This window comes from Sturnus vulgaris, chromosome 16 (assembly GCF_052056855.1).
Source record: "Sturnus vulgaris isolate bStuVul1 chromosome 16, bStuVul1.hap1, whole genome shotgun sequence".
In the NCBI taxonomy this organism is placed as follows: domain Eukaryota; kingdom Metazoa; phylum Chordata; class Aves; order Passeriformes; family Sturnidae; genus Sturnus; species Sturnus vulgaris.
Window position 1 is genome coordinate 321,486 of NC_142258.1, and position 15,582 is coordinate 337,067.

At 53.6% G+C, this 15,582-nt stretch overlaps 1 protein-coding gene across 1 annotated transcript in view; it reads right to left on the minus strand.

The window, feature by feature from the left end:
* Positions 1–752: 752 nt before the first annotated feature.
* Positions 753–15,582, minus strand: part of HS3ST4 (heparan sulfate-glucosamine 3-sulfotransferase 4) — a 54,066-nt gene continuing 39,236 nt past the window's right edge. Inside the window, exon 2 of the mRNA XM_014886371.2 lies at positions 753–3,983. Within this exon, the coding sequence (XP_014741857.1) occupies positions 3,347–3,983 (637 nt within the window). The 3' untranslated portion in view covers positions 753–3,346. The remainder of the gene's footprint in view (positions 3,984–15,582) is intronic.

The window sequence follows — 15,582 nt, forward strand, 5'->3', positions numbered from 1 at the left end:
CCAAAATGATCTTGATTTGAATATGTATTCCATCCTTGTTTGGTAAATATACCCAGTGTTAATGGTGCTTAATGGTGCCTGTAATTGGTGTCTAAAGTTATTTAAAAGTAAATTTACTAGAAAATAATTAGCAATTTTATAGTTCACTACTTCCTAATTTTGTCGATAAAAGTTTTTCCGTGGTTTTTATCAGATGACACAATAGGACCATGCTGTGAAATAACCTTTTTTCAAACAAGCAGGAAATTGTGCACACAAAATAAGATAAAAAAATTTTCCTCCTAATTTCTTTGCCTGGCAGCCAGCCCTCTCTCAGCCTGCTCTTTTTATCAGCCACTGATTTACCCTTAATCAGCAGCAAGTGAAATCTCCCAGGCATTGCTCAGGGATTTGTTTCTTGGTGACCTCGGGAGCTGCACCCCAAACTGAGAGGTCAGGGAGGAAAGCTGTCCCCACACCAGGACCTGCAGCTGGCCCAGCTGCTCCTGTCCTGGTCCTGGTCCTGGTCCTGGTCCTGGTCCTGGTCCTGGTCCTGGTCCTGGTCCTGGTCCTGACTGGTCCTGGCTGCAGTGTGAGCCCTCCCCAGCCCTTCTGGCTGTGGGGCCATGGCCTGTGGGGCAAGCTGGGCTGGCTGGGGACAAGCTGGGCTGGCTGGGGGCAGCTCATGGCCAGCGTTTCCTGTGGTGGCTCCTGTTGTGGCTTCGTGGGCTGTTGGTGCTGCTGGGGGGACCAAGAGAAACGGAGCCGAGAGCTGCAGCTGCTACAATGATTTATTGTTGAGTGCTGGGGTTCCAGGGTTCAGCTCAGGACAGTCACATCGCTCAGGTACAGAGACACTGACGGACAGAGACGCACTGGGGAGGCAGTGACAGCACAGCAAGGAAGGTTCAGAACAGAGCCACTCTCCATTTCCAGTCTCTGAACCAGAAAGTACCAGCTTTTCCAGAACAATGAATCACTCAGTCTGTGTATAAAATTAAATATAATTTATGCTTTGCTAATTGAAACCAAATACAAAATTCAATTTCCTGTGTATTCTAATGCTGACATTTGAATAGGTTTTTTTTTAAAAAAAGTGTTATTAACCTGACTCTCATTTGGCAGGCCTCTCTCTGGCCAGATAGAAAATCCGCCCCCCATCCAGCCCCAGCTGCAGTGGGGCATACATGGGGGGCATTTCCAAAGAACAAAACAAAATAACACCACCCCCAGCCCAGCCCAGCCCAGCCCAGCCCAGGGTGCCTGGCGTGTCCCTGCAGGGCTGGCAGCACCTGGGGACAGGGCTGGGGGCACTCAGGGCACAGGAGCAGGGTCTCCTCTGCCAGTGGGCACCCTCAGCTCCTGCTGAGCTGGAGATGGCGTCTGGTATAAAAAATAAACCTCTGAATATATGGCAGAAATAACAGGAGTGAGTGTGGGGGCAGGCAGAGGGGCACAGCGTGTCCCCAGCCCCCCAGGAGCCACCATGCCCCAGAGCTGAGCCCCCGGGGCAGGCAGCAGAGCCAGCAGCCCAGCCCAGCCCCACAGCAGGCTGGGCGCAGCTCTGGGACAGACAGACATTCCCAGACATCCCTCTGCTGAGGGGACACCGGGCCTGCAGCCCCTGCTGCTCCTTTCAGCATCTTGCACCAAATGATGCAGCAGCAGGACTCGTGCAGGACCTGCTGGGACATTTTAATGATGTGTGAAACACCGTGAGATCGTTCTTACATACTTCCCATTTTCCTGTAGTAATTTGGGAGTTGGTGGGTCTGTGAAACTTGTGCGATGTCAGGAGCTGTTTGTAAATGTGCCCAGGCTGATGGGAGTGATGTGATGCCTGCAGTAAATGGTGCAAATGGCTTCAGCTCTTCTCACCCAGTCCAAGGCACCACTTCATGGCTGGTGAGCCACAGACAGGCCCTGGAACCCTGAGCAGGCTCAGCTTGTCACCCAGGGAGTGCAGCAGTGATCCCATCCGGCCAGCAGTGATCCCATCCGGCCAGCTGGAGCTGCAGGAGCTCCTTCACCTCCATCAGAAGGCAGCCCTGGAACCCCACCCTGCCCCTCTGCTGCCCCACGGGACGGGGCTCTCGTGTGCCTACAGCCCAGGCTGGAGGCAATCCCAGCCCTGAGCAGAGCCAGGAGAGCTGCCAGCAGTGCCTGAGAGCCCTGAGAAATCACCGTGCCAGGCACCCTGTCAGCAGCCCTGCATTCCACCTTGGCTCCCCTCTGCTTTCCTGCAGCAGTGCAGGTGGAGCTGTGCAGGTGTGGCAGTGCTGCCCTTGGCAAACAGCTCTGTGGCACTGGGCATCGAGGGAGGATATGGGATTGTTCTGTACTTTCTGCCAGGATTTGCGAATTTGGGTGACTCGGTCACTTCCACCAGAAAGCAGAGGTTTTGTGTGCTGGGCACTGCTTGCCCTGGGAATTAACAGCTCTTTTGTAATTCTGGAGTAAGATGAAGGCTGCTTCCCTGTTCTGCAACCCCAGCTGTCCACAGCAAGCAGCAGGGATTGCATTTTCAAGGTGCAAACGAAAGGCACAGCCCTGCCAGGAGGTGCCCTGTGGACACGGGTGGCACCACGCAGTGCCCGGGCACAGCCTGGCTGGGCAGTGCGAGCCTGGCTCGCTCCTGGGGAGCTGGGAATGTTCCTTCAGCTTCCAGGAGGGTGGAGACCCGGGGGGACCCCAGTTCTGATCTCACTGAGCATCTCAGCAAAGAAGGAACAACTCTCTTCCAACAGTGGAGGTGCACCCATCACTCAGAGGAGAATTGAGGCCAGGTGGCACTTGGTAAATTCTAGTTTTAGTGCAAGAAGTAATTGAAACGTTTGGTGCAAATGAAGTTCCTGTACGTAGTTCCTTTGCAGCATAACTGGCTTTATTCCTTCCACACACAAAGACCAGTGTGCATGTGAGTGCACAAGGCCTGAATTTACCAGATCTGATGCTGCTGTTTGGGCAAAAGTAAAGTGCAGGGCAGGAGAAATCCAATCTGGGTTTTGGGAGCCACCCCCTCGCCCTGCTCGCCGTGGCAGCAGGTCTGGTCCTGCCTGCAAGGGGCCACCAGCAGTGAAACGTGGGCACAGAGTGCCCCACGACCCTGAGGAGCCCTGCTCCCCCTGCCTCCTCCTCCTCCTCCTCCTCCCCCTGCCCTGACCCCAGCGCTGCCGTGGGACAGCCCAAGGTGACAGGACACGACAGTTCCAGAGCTGGGCACGTGGGGCCACTTCTGCTGCAGCCCTGGCAACACAAGAGCCTGTGACACACAGGGCTGAGCCGCTGGCCCCAAGAGAGTTTTGGGTCTCAAATGATGATTCACATCCCAAAAACAAAAAAAGATTTTTTCCTGATTTTTGTGGTTCTACTTATCACTTTCTTCCTGCTCCCACTGGAAATCCTGGCCTGTCATTTGGTAAAACATGACATTGAAAGGTTTGTAAAACTTCCTCAGTCTGTGGATGACGTCTGGGTCTATTTTGGGGTGAGTTCGACCCTTGGACTTGCCCAAACACCGGGGAGCACTGCTGTCCTCTGGCTTCTTTAGACAGGGAAACCCCTTCGTTTTATTAAAATAAAAATGCTTCTCTGTCACAATCCTCTTGAGGCCTAAGAAGTCCTGGACCTTGGCCATTTCCCCAGCTGGGTCAGTGATGAGCCTCTCACCACTGACAAACAGGATCTGGGACAGGGGGAAGTACTGCAGCCAGTTTTCCAAGTGCAGGGCGTAAATGCCGATGCGGATGGCGCTCCAGGAGGCATCGATCAGCCCCAGGGTCCGGTTCTTGAAGGCCAGCACCTCGAAGGTGGGGATCTCTGGCTTTTTGGAGAGGGTCTGTGTGTAGTCAGAGATGGCCCTGGTGACAGGGTTCCGAACCACCACGATCAGCTTCGTGTCCTTGGCCATGCTGTGGATGCGCCGCGGGGCCTCGTTGGTGACGAAGTAGCTGGGGGTCTTCTCCATGGTGATCTGCCCCTCCAGGGTCTTGGGCATCACGTTCCTGTGCAGAGGCAGAGGGGGTGGTTAGCGAGGGGCCAGGCTCAGGACGGGGCACCTTGTGCAGGTGTGGGTGGGACATGCAGGAGGAGGGATGCTGTCACCCCTGTGTCACCCCTGTGTCACCCCTGTGTCACCCTCTGACCCAAACCTTTCTGCCTTTGTTTCTTCTCAGCCCCTGGCCGTGGGCACCCAACATGCAAAGTCAACCTTGGTGACACATTATGCAGACAATTAGCCATAGGTGTAGGTAGAGCAAAGCTAATTGACAGGAAAGCTGCACAATACCTGCCTGCTCACAAAGCCATCTGCTCCTTTTGCTCAATTAAGCCCATTCACTCCAGAGCGTGTACGAGCGGCGCGGCTCGGATTACACAGGACCTTTTTGTTACGATGACATGCTTTTAAATGTCTCAGCTAATAAAACTTAATACAGAATAAGATCCCTTGCTTCTAGTACAATAATTAAATTTATTTACTATCTTGTGTGTGAGAAAGAATGACTTTTCTTTTATCTCTAATTCACATGCTCTGTCAATAATTAATTGCTGCTGGGTGTTGAGCTTCCTGTGCAAGCACTTTTATTAGCCAAAAGGAATTTGCCTACTGGATAAATTAGCACGTAGCAAGATTTTCCTGGATAGCATATTACTATACTGTAAAATGAAACTGCAGTGAGATAGCAGTTATGTCTAAGAAAATGAAGAGGTAAATTCTTGTCCCAGTGCCACCATTAAAGATTATCACAGCCAGCCAGAGGGTGATCACAGAATCCCAGAAAAAGCTGAACTGGAAGGCACCCACAAGATGACACCTGCAGGAGTGACACAGCCTCGTTCACCCGCGGTGCTGCCAGGTGGCACCGGGGCTGGGGGCTGTGCCACACCAGGGCTGGGGGCTGTGACACACCAGGGCTGGAGGCTGTGACACACCGGGGCTGGGGGCTGTGCCACACCAGGGAGGGACCTGCCTGCTGCCCACAGCCACCAGACTGTGCCTGGCTGGGGACAGCCCCAGCCCTGCCACCGTGCCAAGGACAGGGATGGGGTGGCTGCCCCAGGGAAGCCAAGGACAGGGATGGGGTGGCTGCCCCAGGGAAGCCAAGGACAGGAGCAGGGTGGCTGCCCCAGGGAAGCACTCACAGCACTGGGCTCCTGTGTCAGACATGGGGGATGGCAATGCCCATGGCCTTGCAGGATTATCCCTTTGTATTGCAACTATTTTTAGCACAAACATATGGTGAGGAAATAATGTGAATAGGCCTGAAATGGCTCTGTGAGAGCACCTTGGGCAGCCACAGCCACAGCACTGCTGACGTCAATGCTGGGCCCAGGAAGAGCCACTTTGGGGAGAGCAGCTGGAGCCTGGAGCAGCAGCAGGTGACAGCACAGCCTGTCAGTGTCAGGATGTGCTGCCAGTGCCACCTGGTACTACACTGCAAGGGGCACAAGTGCCTTTAACCCCCCTGGCATTTGTGTACTCGCTGCTGGTGCCACCCAGCCCACCAGCCTTGTTCTGCTCCCGGGGGGATGAGGGGTCTCGGGCCAAGGCAAGAGTGAGGCTGGGTTTGGGGCTGCCACAGGGCTGCCAGTGTCCTCAGCACTCTGGGTGAAGAGGTTGGCATTCCTTGGCTGCCCTGTGCTGCTGCAGCTCCTTTCCTGCTGCACAGTGTCAGTGTGAGCAGCAGCAATGTGGCTCAGGGCTGCATGGGCACCTGCTGGAGCTGCCTTCCCAAGGGCAAGGCAATGCAAGCCTGTCCTCAGAGCACTCTGTGCTCCATGCAGGCCGTGCATCAGCCACTGGAGCAGCAGGGACACGAAGGGGGCAAGGATTAGTCAGAACAATGCATCTTGAGGTATTTATTCCTTTAAGAAAACCCTGAACAAATATAGAGGGATAGGAGCACTTGGGGACTGCAGAAGCTGCAGAATTACAGACCAGCTTCCCTGGGGAATCCAGTATCCAGATTTAACAGTCCTGTGGGAAGGAAGCAGCTTTTATGGCTCTGCACATCCCAGCAAGCCCCAGAGCAGATCAGAGATGAGCCCTTGGGTGCTCACTGCTGTCCTGCAGGGCTGGGGGAGTGGGAGGTGCTGCCCCAGCAGCGCTGCCCGGTGCCCACTCGGTGCCCAGGGCTACCAGCTGCCAGGGGAGGATGGGCAGTGAGCCACCCGCAGCAGGGACAGCAGCCACCGTGCTGTCCCCTCCCCACAGCAGCTCCAGATGTCCCAGGGCTTGTGGTTCGGTTAGTATCAAACAAACACACCGGGGGTTTATAAAAGAAGCATGAACAAACATGTTAATTACTACTGCCCCTTCAGATGATGCTACCACAATAAACAGGAGCCAAGAAATTGCAGAGCTAATAACCTGGAAGTGTTGCCACATTTAAGGACTGTGTTTAACTCCGTGCACAATAAAGACAAACGGATGGATGGGCTGGCCCTGAGGAGAGAAAATGGGGAAGCAGTGATCAAGGAAAAGAGGAGGAGAAGCAGATTCAGCTTTTGCTGTACAGTTTTAAGCACAAAGCTGGAAGCCAGAGTGTGTCCCCAAGACACCCTGGCCTTGCAGAGCCCGGAGCTGCTGTGGCTCTGGGACATACACAGAGAAAGGCTTTACCCCAACCCCTGCTGTGTCTGAGAGCCCCTGCCCATGTGCTGAGCTGTGCAGGTGATGGAGGCTGGAGCCGGCAGCCCTGGGGTCAGGTACCTGCACAGGTAAGTGCTGCCAAGCACAGAGCAGCACTCAGCACGGGCAGCTCCTGCTGCTGGCAATAACAAGGGTGTTAAAGCTGGAGCAGCCGAGCCTCTGGCACAGCAGGAACGCTCCTCAGAGCAGTTAACCTTCACAGAGCTGTGCCATGTGCTCTGCCCTAATTGCGTGTGTGCCGGCGGAATTCCAAGCAGCTCCGTGTGTGAGGCACAGCCCTGCCCTGCATCGCTCCCTGCAGAGGCTGGTGCAGAGCAGTGTGCAGCCTGGGGCTGGGCTCTGCTCCCTCTGGAGCACCCTGGGCCTTTCCCTGCACTGTTTGTGGCCCTCTCGAGGCGGGGCTGAACATGCACAGCGTGCACAGATGTGCTCACAGGGCAGGAGCTGAAGGGATGGGATGGGATAATGGGATGGGATGGGATAATGGGATGGGATAATGGGATGGGATGGGATGATGGGATGGGATGGGATAATGGGATGGGATGTGTCTGCTCAGGGCTCTGCTCTGGTGTCCCCTCACCTGCCCCTTTTCTGTCTCCATCACTCACCTGAGAAAGGGCAGCAGTGCCAGCAAAGCACTGGCAGGAGCTCTGCTGGCACAGGGATGAACAAATCCTCTGTTCCCTCATGGGACAGGAATCATCCCCACCCTGTGCAGGGCCAAAGCCAAACTGTCTGCTGGCCTTGGAGCCAGGAATTACCTCCAAGCAGACGATCCAATACACATTATTATTATATTATATATCACTGAGTACTGGCCTGGGCCATTGCTGTTCATTCCCCAGTGCAGTGCCCAGAGGCTGAGCTGCCCAGGGCCTTCCCTGCTGCTGTCCCTCCTTCAGGTCTGTGCCCTGTGCCACCGAGGGTGGCAGCAGCACAGCTGGCTCCTGCCTGCCCTGGCTCGGAGCAGGGGCCAGCTCTAAGCCCTCACTGGGAAAATGTGCTGCAGTAATTGTTCTTAACTGCTGCCTTCAAACAAGCTCTTTATTTTCAAAGGATACATTTTATAAATTTGCGAATTTGCATGTTGCCAAAATCCCCTTGTGGTTTATTTAAATCCAGATTATCTTGTTTATTCCTTCAGTCACAGCTGTCATTTATCTCTGTGTAGGCAGCTTGTTCACGATGTTGCAGGTTTCCTGCAATCCCACTCAAAAGGAGTCTTTGTTAACTGTATTTTCATGTTCTCAACAAGAGAAAAAAGTTCATAGCAACTCCCAGGCTTGGGGAATGGCAGAGGAGGACAAGGATTTGCACGGCTGCCATGGAAAGAGGAAATGGCCAGGTGCTGCAAGGTTCACCTGCCCACAGAGCTCCTCTCTGCTGCTCCTTGGGGTGGAGCAAACAGCTGCTTTTGTCTGCTGAAAAGACAAACATGAATCCTTTCCCTTTTTATTATTAACACATTCCACTATAATTGCTTGAGCTGTCAGCTGTGACCTGCCAGTAATTCAGCAGGCGTGGGACTTTCAAGGGGAGAGCGGCATTGCAACCGAGCCCGCAGTAAGCATTTAAAGCAGAACCCATTTGCTATAAGCCCCCGAGTCAAATCTCTTGTTGAATTTGTTCAAACATAAATTTACAGCTGAATTTACATAGGTTTAATGTTTTATAATCTTTTCGGTCTGTGAATCTATATTCAAGAGTGAGTGCATTAGCTCAGAAATATTGTGCTTAACGCTGAAAATAATTTTAATCTCTCCAAAGTCCAATCCTTTGCACATCACTAAACCTCAGAAGCCAATCCCTTCTAATAAGAGACACAAAACTTGCATCTGTCGCTGCCTAATAGATTCACATTGCTCTAATTCAAACAGCTCACATATGTCTGTTAAAAAACACTAAACACAAATTAGAAAGCCCTTTCAGAAAAGCAAGTGCCAGGTCAGACTGGGGGCCAAAGGAACACAAACCATCCCCAGGGGACTCAGTGGAAGAGTTTAATGGTTAGAAATCTGGGAGGAGGGGGTGAGCCACCCCTGTCTGTGACTGCTGTTCTGCTTTTGCAGGGCTCATAACCCCAAATTAGTGGCTGCCTGTACCGTTGGCTTCCCTCTCCAAGACAAGGAACTTTTCCTCTTCCCAGAGTTTCCAAAGCCATTCAGTGTTCACGCAGAACGCTCTGGGAACTCAGTTTGGGGCTGCCAGGACACGTCCTTGCTCTGAGCCAGCCCAGCGTCCCCCAGGCCGTGCAGATGTGGCAGCCACAGCTGGATGGGGATCGCAGTGCAGCAGGGAACAAGAAGCAGCAGGGGCTCGGCAGTGCCAGTGCCCTGAGCAGGGCCAGCCCTCCGGCCAGGGCTGCCTGGAGCCGTCTGTCCGTCCCAATGTCCGTCCCAATGTCCATCTATCCGTCTGTCCGTCCGTCCATCCACAGCGCCGGCGGACGCGGTGCCGTTGCCGTTACCGGTGCCGTTGCCGGTTCCGTTGCCGGTTCCGTTACCGATGCCGTTGCCGGTTCCGTTATCGGTGCCGTTACCGGTTCCGTTGCCGGTTCCGTTACCGATGCCGTTGCCGTTGCCGGTTCCGTTACCGGTGCCGTTACCGGTGCCGTTACCGGTGCCGTTGCCAGTTCCGTTACCGGTACCGGTGCCGTTGCCGGTTCCGTTGCCGTTACCGGTTCCGTTACCGGTTCCGGTTCCGTTACCGGTGCCGGTGCCGGTACCGGTGCCGTTGCCATACCAACGCAGGTGCTAACGCGTGTTCACCAGCCGAGAGCTGATGGGATCTCAGCTCGGAGCTGCCATGGCAACCGAGATGCCGAACTGGGAGCCGTGTCAATACCGGTGCCGGGGGCTGCGGCCACCCCACACAGGCCGGCACGGCCCAGGGCACCCACGGCTGCACCTCAGGGCCACCCCAGGGCCTCCACGGCACGGGCGCAGCTCCCCTGTCCCCTCCCTGTCCCCTCTGCTGTCCTGGCAGGGCTGGCTGCGCTCCCCGCAGCCGTCCAGGGCTCGGCTCCCAGCCCAGGGCCCTGCAGGGAGGATGTCACTCACAACAGCATCCCAGCACACCCCAGACACGCAGCAAAATGCCTTTGGAGCACAGTCTGCTTGTAATGTGATTTTTCACAATATCGCCTAGTCTAGAGTCCAACAGCTGCAATGAAAGGGCTTCTGTGGCTCCACAAAATGCAAAATCTTTAATGGCTCATTGGCATGTGCTTAAGTTTGCCTGGATAAGAAGTCACTCCTGAGAACCTGCTATTGATTCTGTCAGGGATTCAAAGGTTTTATAGGCATCGCTCAAGATCTCTTTAGTACTTGTGCCTTCCTAATGGCTCTCATCACCGACGGAACTGGAAACATCCCCAGCACCCTGGGGATGCCGTGTCTGTGCCAGGAGTCAGAGCCACGCTGCTGGCCAGGAGTGTGGCCACCCTCCAGAGGGCCGGGCAAGCCTCCCTGAGGGAACACTCAGCCTTCCTGTGCCTCCTCCGGGCTCCCTCAGGAGGTGGGGCACACCGGGGCTAGGGAAAGGGGCAGGGGGCACACTGGAGTCTCCTCTCCTCCTACCACTGTGCAGCAAAATCAGTGGGCAGGTGGCTGAGTAGCAGACAAAAATAAAAATATGCTCTGATTTCACTGGGACCATCTGGCTCAGGCATGATAGGTGGGTAGGAATGCTATAATCATGGAGCAGAGTACTAAGCTGATCTATTAAAGTCTTTTAGCAGAAGCAGCTATGGAACCTATATTAATCTGGCAATGCTTTGTGAACAGACATCACAAGGTTAGATCCATTCAGCTGCAATTAAAACCAACCCTCACTGATCAGGCTAGCTGGGAGAGCTGCTGCAGCATTGTGCTCCCCAAGGCTCTCATGAGTATAGACTGTTGATACTTGCACAATGTAATCTGGAATTATGATCCTAATGCTAAATCTTGCTTTCTTCTGTTCTTTGCTCAAGTGGATCTCCTCTGGGATGTGGCTGCTGCCTTGTGCTGAAATCCCTTGCCTGTCAGTGCACAGCTCTCACAGACTGCACAGGCTCAGCTTAGAGCTGAGGGGTTCAGGATGGGGAAGTGGCTGATGTGACTCCTGATGGGGAGCCCTGCCCTCCTCCCCAGCAGCTGTGGGATCTACAGGGGCATCCTGGCTGCTGCCCCTGGGGAGCTCCTGGCCAGGAGCACATCTGTATCAGCACAGGGCACATCTGTGTCAGCACACACCTGCTCAGGCGTCACAAACAGCCCTCAGCACCACTTGGCTTTGGCTGTGCAAAGGAACCTCAGCTCTGTGGATGGAGATGTGTATTCAGTGGAACATTGTTTGACCAGGGATAAATTTGGCCCAATCTCTCCAATTTTAGTGCAAGATTTATTGTTGGTCAGCAGTCAGCCATGGAAAGCTTGTAAAAAAGGCTGGAAATGCGTATTTCTAACCCCTCTGCTGTCAAAATTATTTTGACAAAGTCTCACTGCCATTCTCTACAGAAGCACCATGATCCTACTCACTGGGAATCTCTTAGTGTCATCTGCCAGATTTAATTACTGTATTAGTCACAGTCACAGCAAAGCCCTGGAATGGGGACCCACGGGCTGGCAGGGGTGAGTTCTGCTCCTCTTCCTGAGGATGTTCAAGTCCAGCCAGTCTGCTCCCAGTCCAGATTTCCCTTCCACACAGGAGTTCAAGTCCCCTCAGTGCCCCTTCACTCACTTTCACTGTTTTTTGCCTGCCCATGCCAGTGAGAGCTACATGAAATGCTGATGCACACGCAATGTCTGCAGGACAGAAACCTCTGAAACATGCACATCACACACACCTTCCCTTCCCTTCCCTTCCCTTCCCTTCCCACTCCTTGGGATCCCAGTCTGGAGCTCAGGACCAACACGCAGCAGGACGAGCCCCCAGCCCCAGGCAGAGCAGCAGGAGCCCACAGGGACACCCGTGCAGGATGTGCAGGATGCTCCCACCCAGCTCAGCCTTCACGGTTGCTAAGTGATGCCTGTGGAAGTTTCCAGACTGTCAATAATAGATGCTGTTGGTATTGCAGGCTGCGGTTCCTGGAACAGCCAGTTGGATGTGGGAAAGGTGCAGCTCACGGGGAGAGCTCTGTGCTCACACCTAACACTGGCCAGACTCAACTGGGGGGCTCAAACCACTCCAGTTTCCCAAAGATGGGATGGGCCCTTCCCAAAGACGGCCAGGGAAGTAAAATATTAAAATAGAGTGGTTTGGAGCTGCATATCCCTAGGAGTCCCTGTTCATCTTCTGGAAAATTTAATTCTACCAGGAAAAACACCCTGGCAATAATGGCTGCCTAAGTGAAAGCACCACAGCTGTATCATACTAAAAGCTTTTCAGGGAAAAGAGTAAATAAATTCCATTCTTCAGATGTATCTGGATCTTATCCTAACGCAGTGCCACAGTAATAGGTGAGCCATCAGCAGCTAAAAGGCTGGGAATTGTTATGGAGGAGCGATACTGCGAGCAGGCTGAGAACAGCAGCAATCGTTCACAGCCTGCGCTGAGCTCCGGATGGGAGGGGAACTCCTGCCCTGCTGCCACCGGGAACAGAAAGGCTGGGCGCAAAACCAGCACCAAGGCTGCCACAGGAGGCGGCCCGGACCCTCTGCACCTTCACCCCTGCAGTCACCTGCTCCTTTTCTGGCTGTCAGTGCAGCAGGGCAGGTCCTGGGCTCTCAGCACTTCCTCGAGGTAGCCAAATCCAAATCCAGCTCCAAATCCCTCCCCAGAGACTGAGTGGCAACACCTCCCCAATTGCATCAGCCTCTCCACTGTCCAAAGCACAATATTCCACCGTGTAATCCACAGTGCTGCAGTGTTTGCATCCTGGAGCCCAGCAGAGCCCCAGGGCTCACCAGTGCCCAGCCCCTTCTCTGCCTCCTCCCCGTGCAAGTGGCAACCACAGCATCAGACAAGTCCTGCAGGGGCCAAGGACCAGCCAGATCCAAGACCTGGCCATTCCCACCCCAGAGCTGCTCCTCTGCCCTGGAGGGAGTGATGCCAGCCAGGCTGCTGCCGAGGGCACAGCTATTTATTATTTGCTTCTGTTGATTATTTTGGGGTTTAAGTTCATTTATTATGTATGCAAGAATGGTAATACACTGGCATCTGAATGTCTTTTAGGCATACAATATCCTTATTATTCAAAGTGGTTTTTCCTCCGTAATTGAATGGTTTACCTTATTATTACACTATGTTAATGACCCAGCATTTCCATTTTTCTATAGGATGCTTAATTGTAAGCAAAGTGCAATCAGAATCAGAGATGCCATCTGTAATTGACGACATCATAATAACAGCCAGAACTGCAGGAACGAGGCACCAAAATAAATAAGAGTGGGGAGAAAGCCGCCCTGAACCCCCCCAGGAAGCTGCTCTGGGCTGGGACAGAGCCCGCCCACACAGGATCCTCTCCCCAAACTCTGACAGTTTGGGCATTAACAGAGATAGAGTGCTATTGATATCAGTTTGTACATTTAATCGGTTTTTTTGCAGTTTTCAGCGAGATGCGAACTATATCCCTGTCCAAGGCATTTGGTTCAAATCAGCTGAGACAGAGAATAATCAAGATTTATGATTCTCATTCTGACTCGGATCACACAGTCAGTGCAAACGGTAGCACAAAGCTTCCTCCCTGAGCCCCAGTGGCAGCCCCGTGCTTGCCCTCACACAGTGATTTAATGCCCATCCCCGGCACTGGCACAGGCAGCTGCAGCCCCGCACAAAAACGCTCTGGCTTCTCTCCACTCTCCCCGGGGGTGGCACCTGAGGGGCACCACAACCCAGCCCTGGGCTGGTTGGCAGAAATCAGTAAAACAGCACTCTGCAAAATAAAAGGGAACTCATCTTGCTGTGCCTCCCAGCCCAGCCTGGAGCAGGAGCAGCCTGTGGCGTTCTGACCTCCCCGACCCAGAGCATCCCTGCTGGGGAAGCACACTGTGGCTCTCACAGGTGAGTCACACCTGCCTGCAGGAGGCAGGGCCACAGGAGCAGAGTGAGCCCTGGGAAAGGGCAGGGGTGGCTCAGCGAGGGCCATCAGCACATCCTACAGGCAGCTCCATTTCCAGGGGCTCAGCAGCAGCCCAGGGAGCCAGAGCTCTCCAAGAGCTCAGCTGGGAAGTGAATGTTTAGATAAAAATTCAATGATCCAAAACCAACTCTAATAAAACCAGCCAGGTGATGGGAGCAGAGCAATGGTGAGGCAATTTTCAAGCCATTTTGAACACACAGCCATGCTGAGTGCTGCTGGCTGGCCAGAGTGTGCTGCTGCTGCTCCCGGGATGCTCCGGTGGGCTCCTGCCCAGACATCTGCTCCTGCCAGCACACGATGGATGTGAGCCCAGGCCAGGCAGTCACAACTGCAGAGGAGGGTCCTGGCACATCCAACAGTGCCCAGCAGAGCTGGGAGCTCCCCTCCCTGGGCAGCACAGCCCCAGCACCTCAGCCACGAACCCCAAATCACCCAGAGCCCTTCAGTGTGAGGGTCATGGCCAGGGAGTGCTGTGATCCTGCTGCCCAGAGCTCAGCACCCAGGAACGGGGAGACGGGAGCTCCATGGGACAGAGGGTGGGACAGGGAGCTCCATCCAGGAATGGGGAGATGGGAGCTCCATGCAGGAACACAGTGATGGGAGCTCCGTGGGACAGAGGGTGAGACAGGGACTGCAGGCTCCCCTTGCCTCCTGCACTGCTGACAGTGAAGGCAGGGGCACCGCTGCCCTGCTGTGTTCTGTCTGTCTGTCTGTCTGGGTGTGCCCAGCCACCCTTCCCCACACACTGTGTGAGGCACCACGCAGGGTTAGCCAGGGTTCTCTGTTAATTCACACATGTGGTGTAACATCCAAGTGAGTGAAAAAACAGCCCGATGCCACTCCAGTCAATAGAGTAAACAATTCCTGGTTTGGATAAACAGAATTACTAGTGTTGAAGAGCTCTGGGCAGCACTGCACAGTCTGATTAGTGTAAATGCTAAACACAAACCAATTAACACTCTCTAAGTCTGCTTATCTCATGTCACTTAGTGCTAAAATAAAGGCTAACACTAAATACACACATTGATTTAGCCATTAAATCTAACATCACTCAAAACAGTTCATTATATCCCTGAGAAACAAATAAAGTCACCTGAATTTTCAGAAGCTGCAGTATTATGAGCAATGACTCAATTGCTCCATCCAGCACTAGGGAGTCACTGCTCAGGCTGAGAACAGACTGACACAGCTTCAGCCAAAAATCAAACCTGGGCCACAGGCAGAGGTGACATCCCTGCTCAGGAGCTCTGCTCTGGCATGGGGGGCTGGTGCTGTGCCCGGGTACAAACATCACCATCACTAAGAACATCATTGCCATGGCCCCAGGCATCCTTCAGCTCTGCTGAGGAAGAGAAAGGCTCACCACAGTCCCAGCAAACCCCACCAGCTGCCTGTGCACTTTTCCAGAGCAGAGCCAGCACTGACACAACACACACCTCAGTCCCTGAAGAGCCGAAGCTGCTCTGGGTTTGACTGGGGCTTTATATGCTTCTTCAGCTAGAAATTACTGAAAGCTGCTGTGTGGGAAGCTGATGATAGGAATAGCCTGTCTGGGGGTATCCTGCCCTAACAAGCACCAGGAGCAGGCAGGGAAGGATGTGTGGATGTTAGCAGGCAGTGTGAGATGTTTACATTCCTAATTACAAGGGCTAATTCTCCACTTTGGCCAGGTATCCCTTCTGCAGACAAGGTTAATGGGATGTGAGAGACCACAGCTGCCACGGCACCAAGTGAGGAGGACAGGCAAGAGACAGCAGCATTAATCAGCAAGGAGCCATGCAAAAAATGGTTGTATCAAGCTGTTTGGAGGCACAGAGTAAAAATAAATCTCCCCGAGTTTAATATTCTGCCAGTCAGCTCCTTTTTGTAGGTGGAATCTATTAAAAAT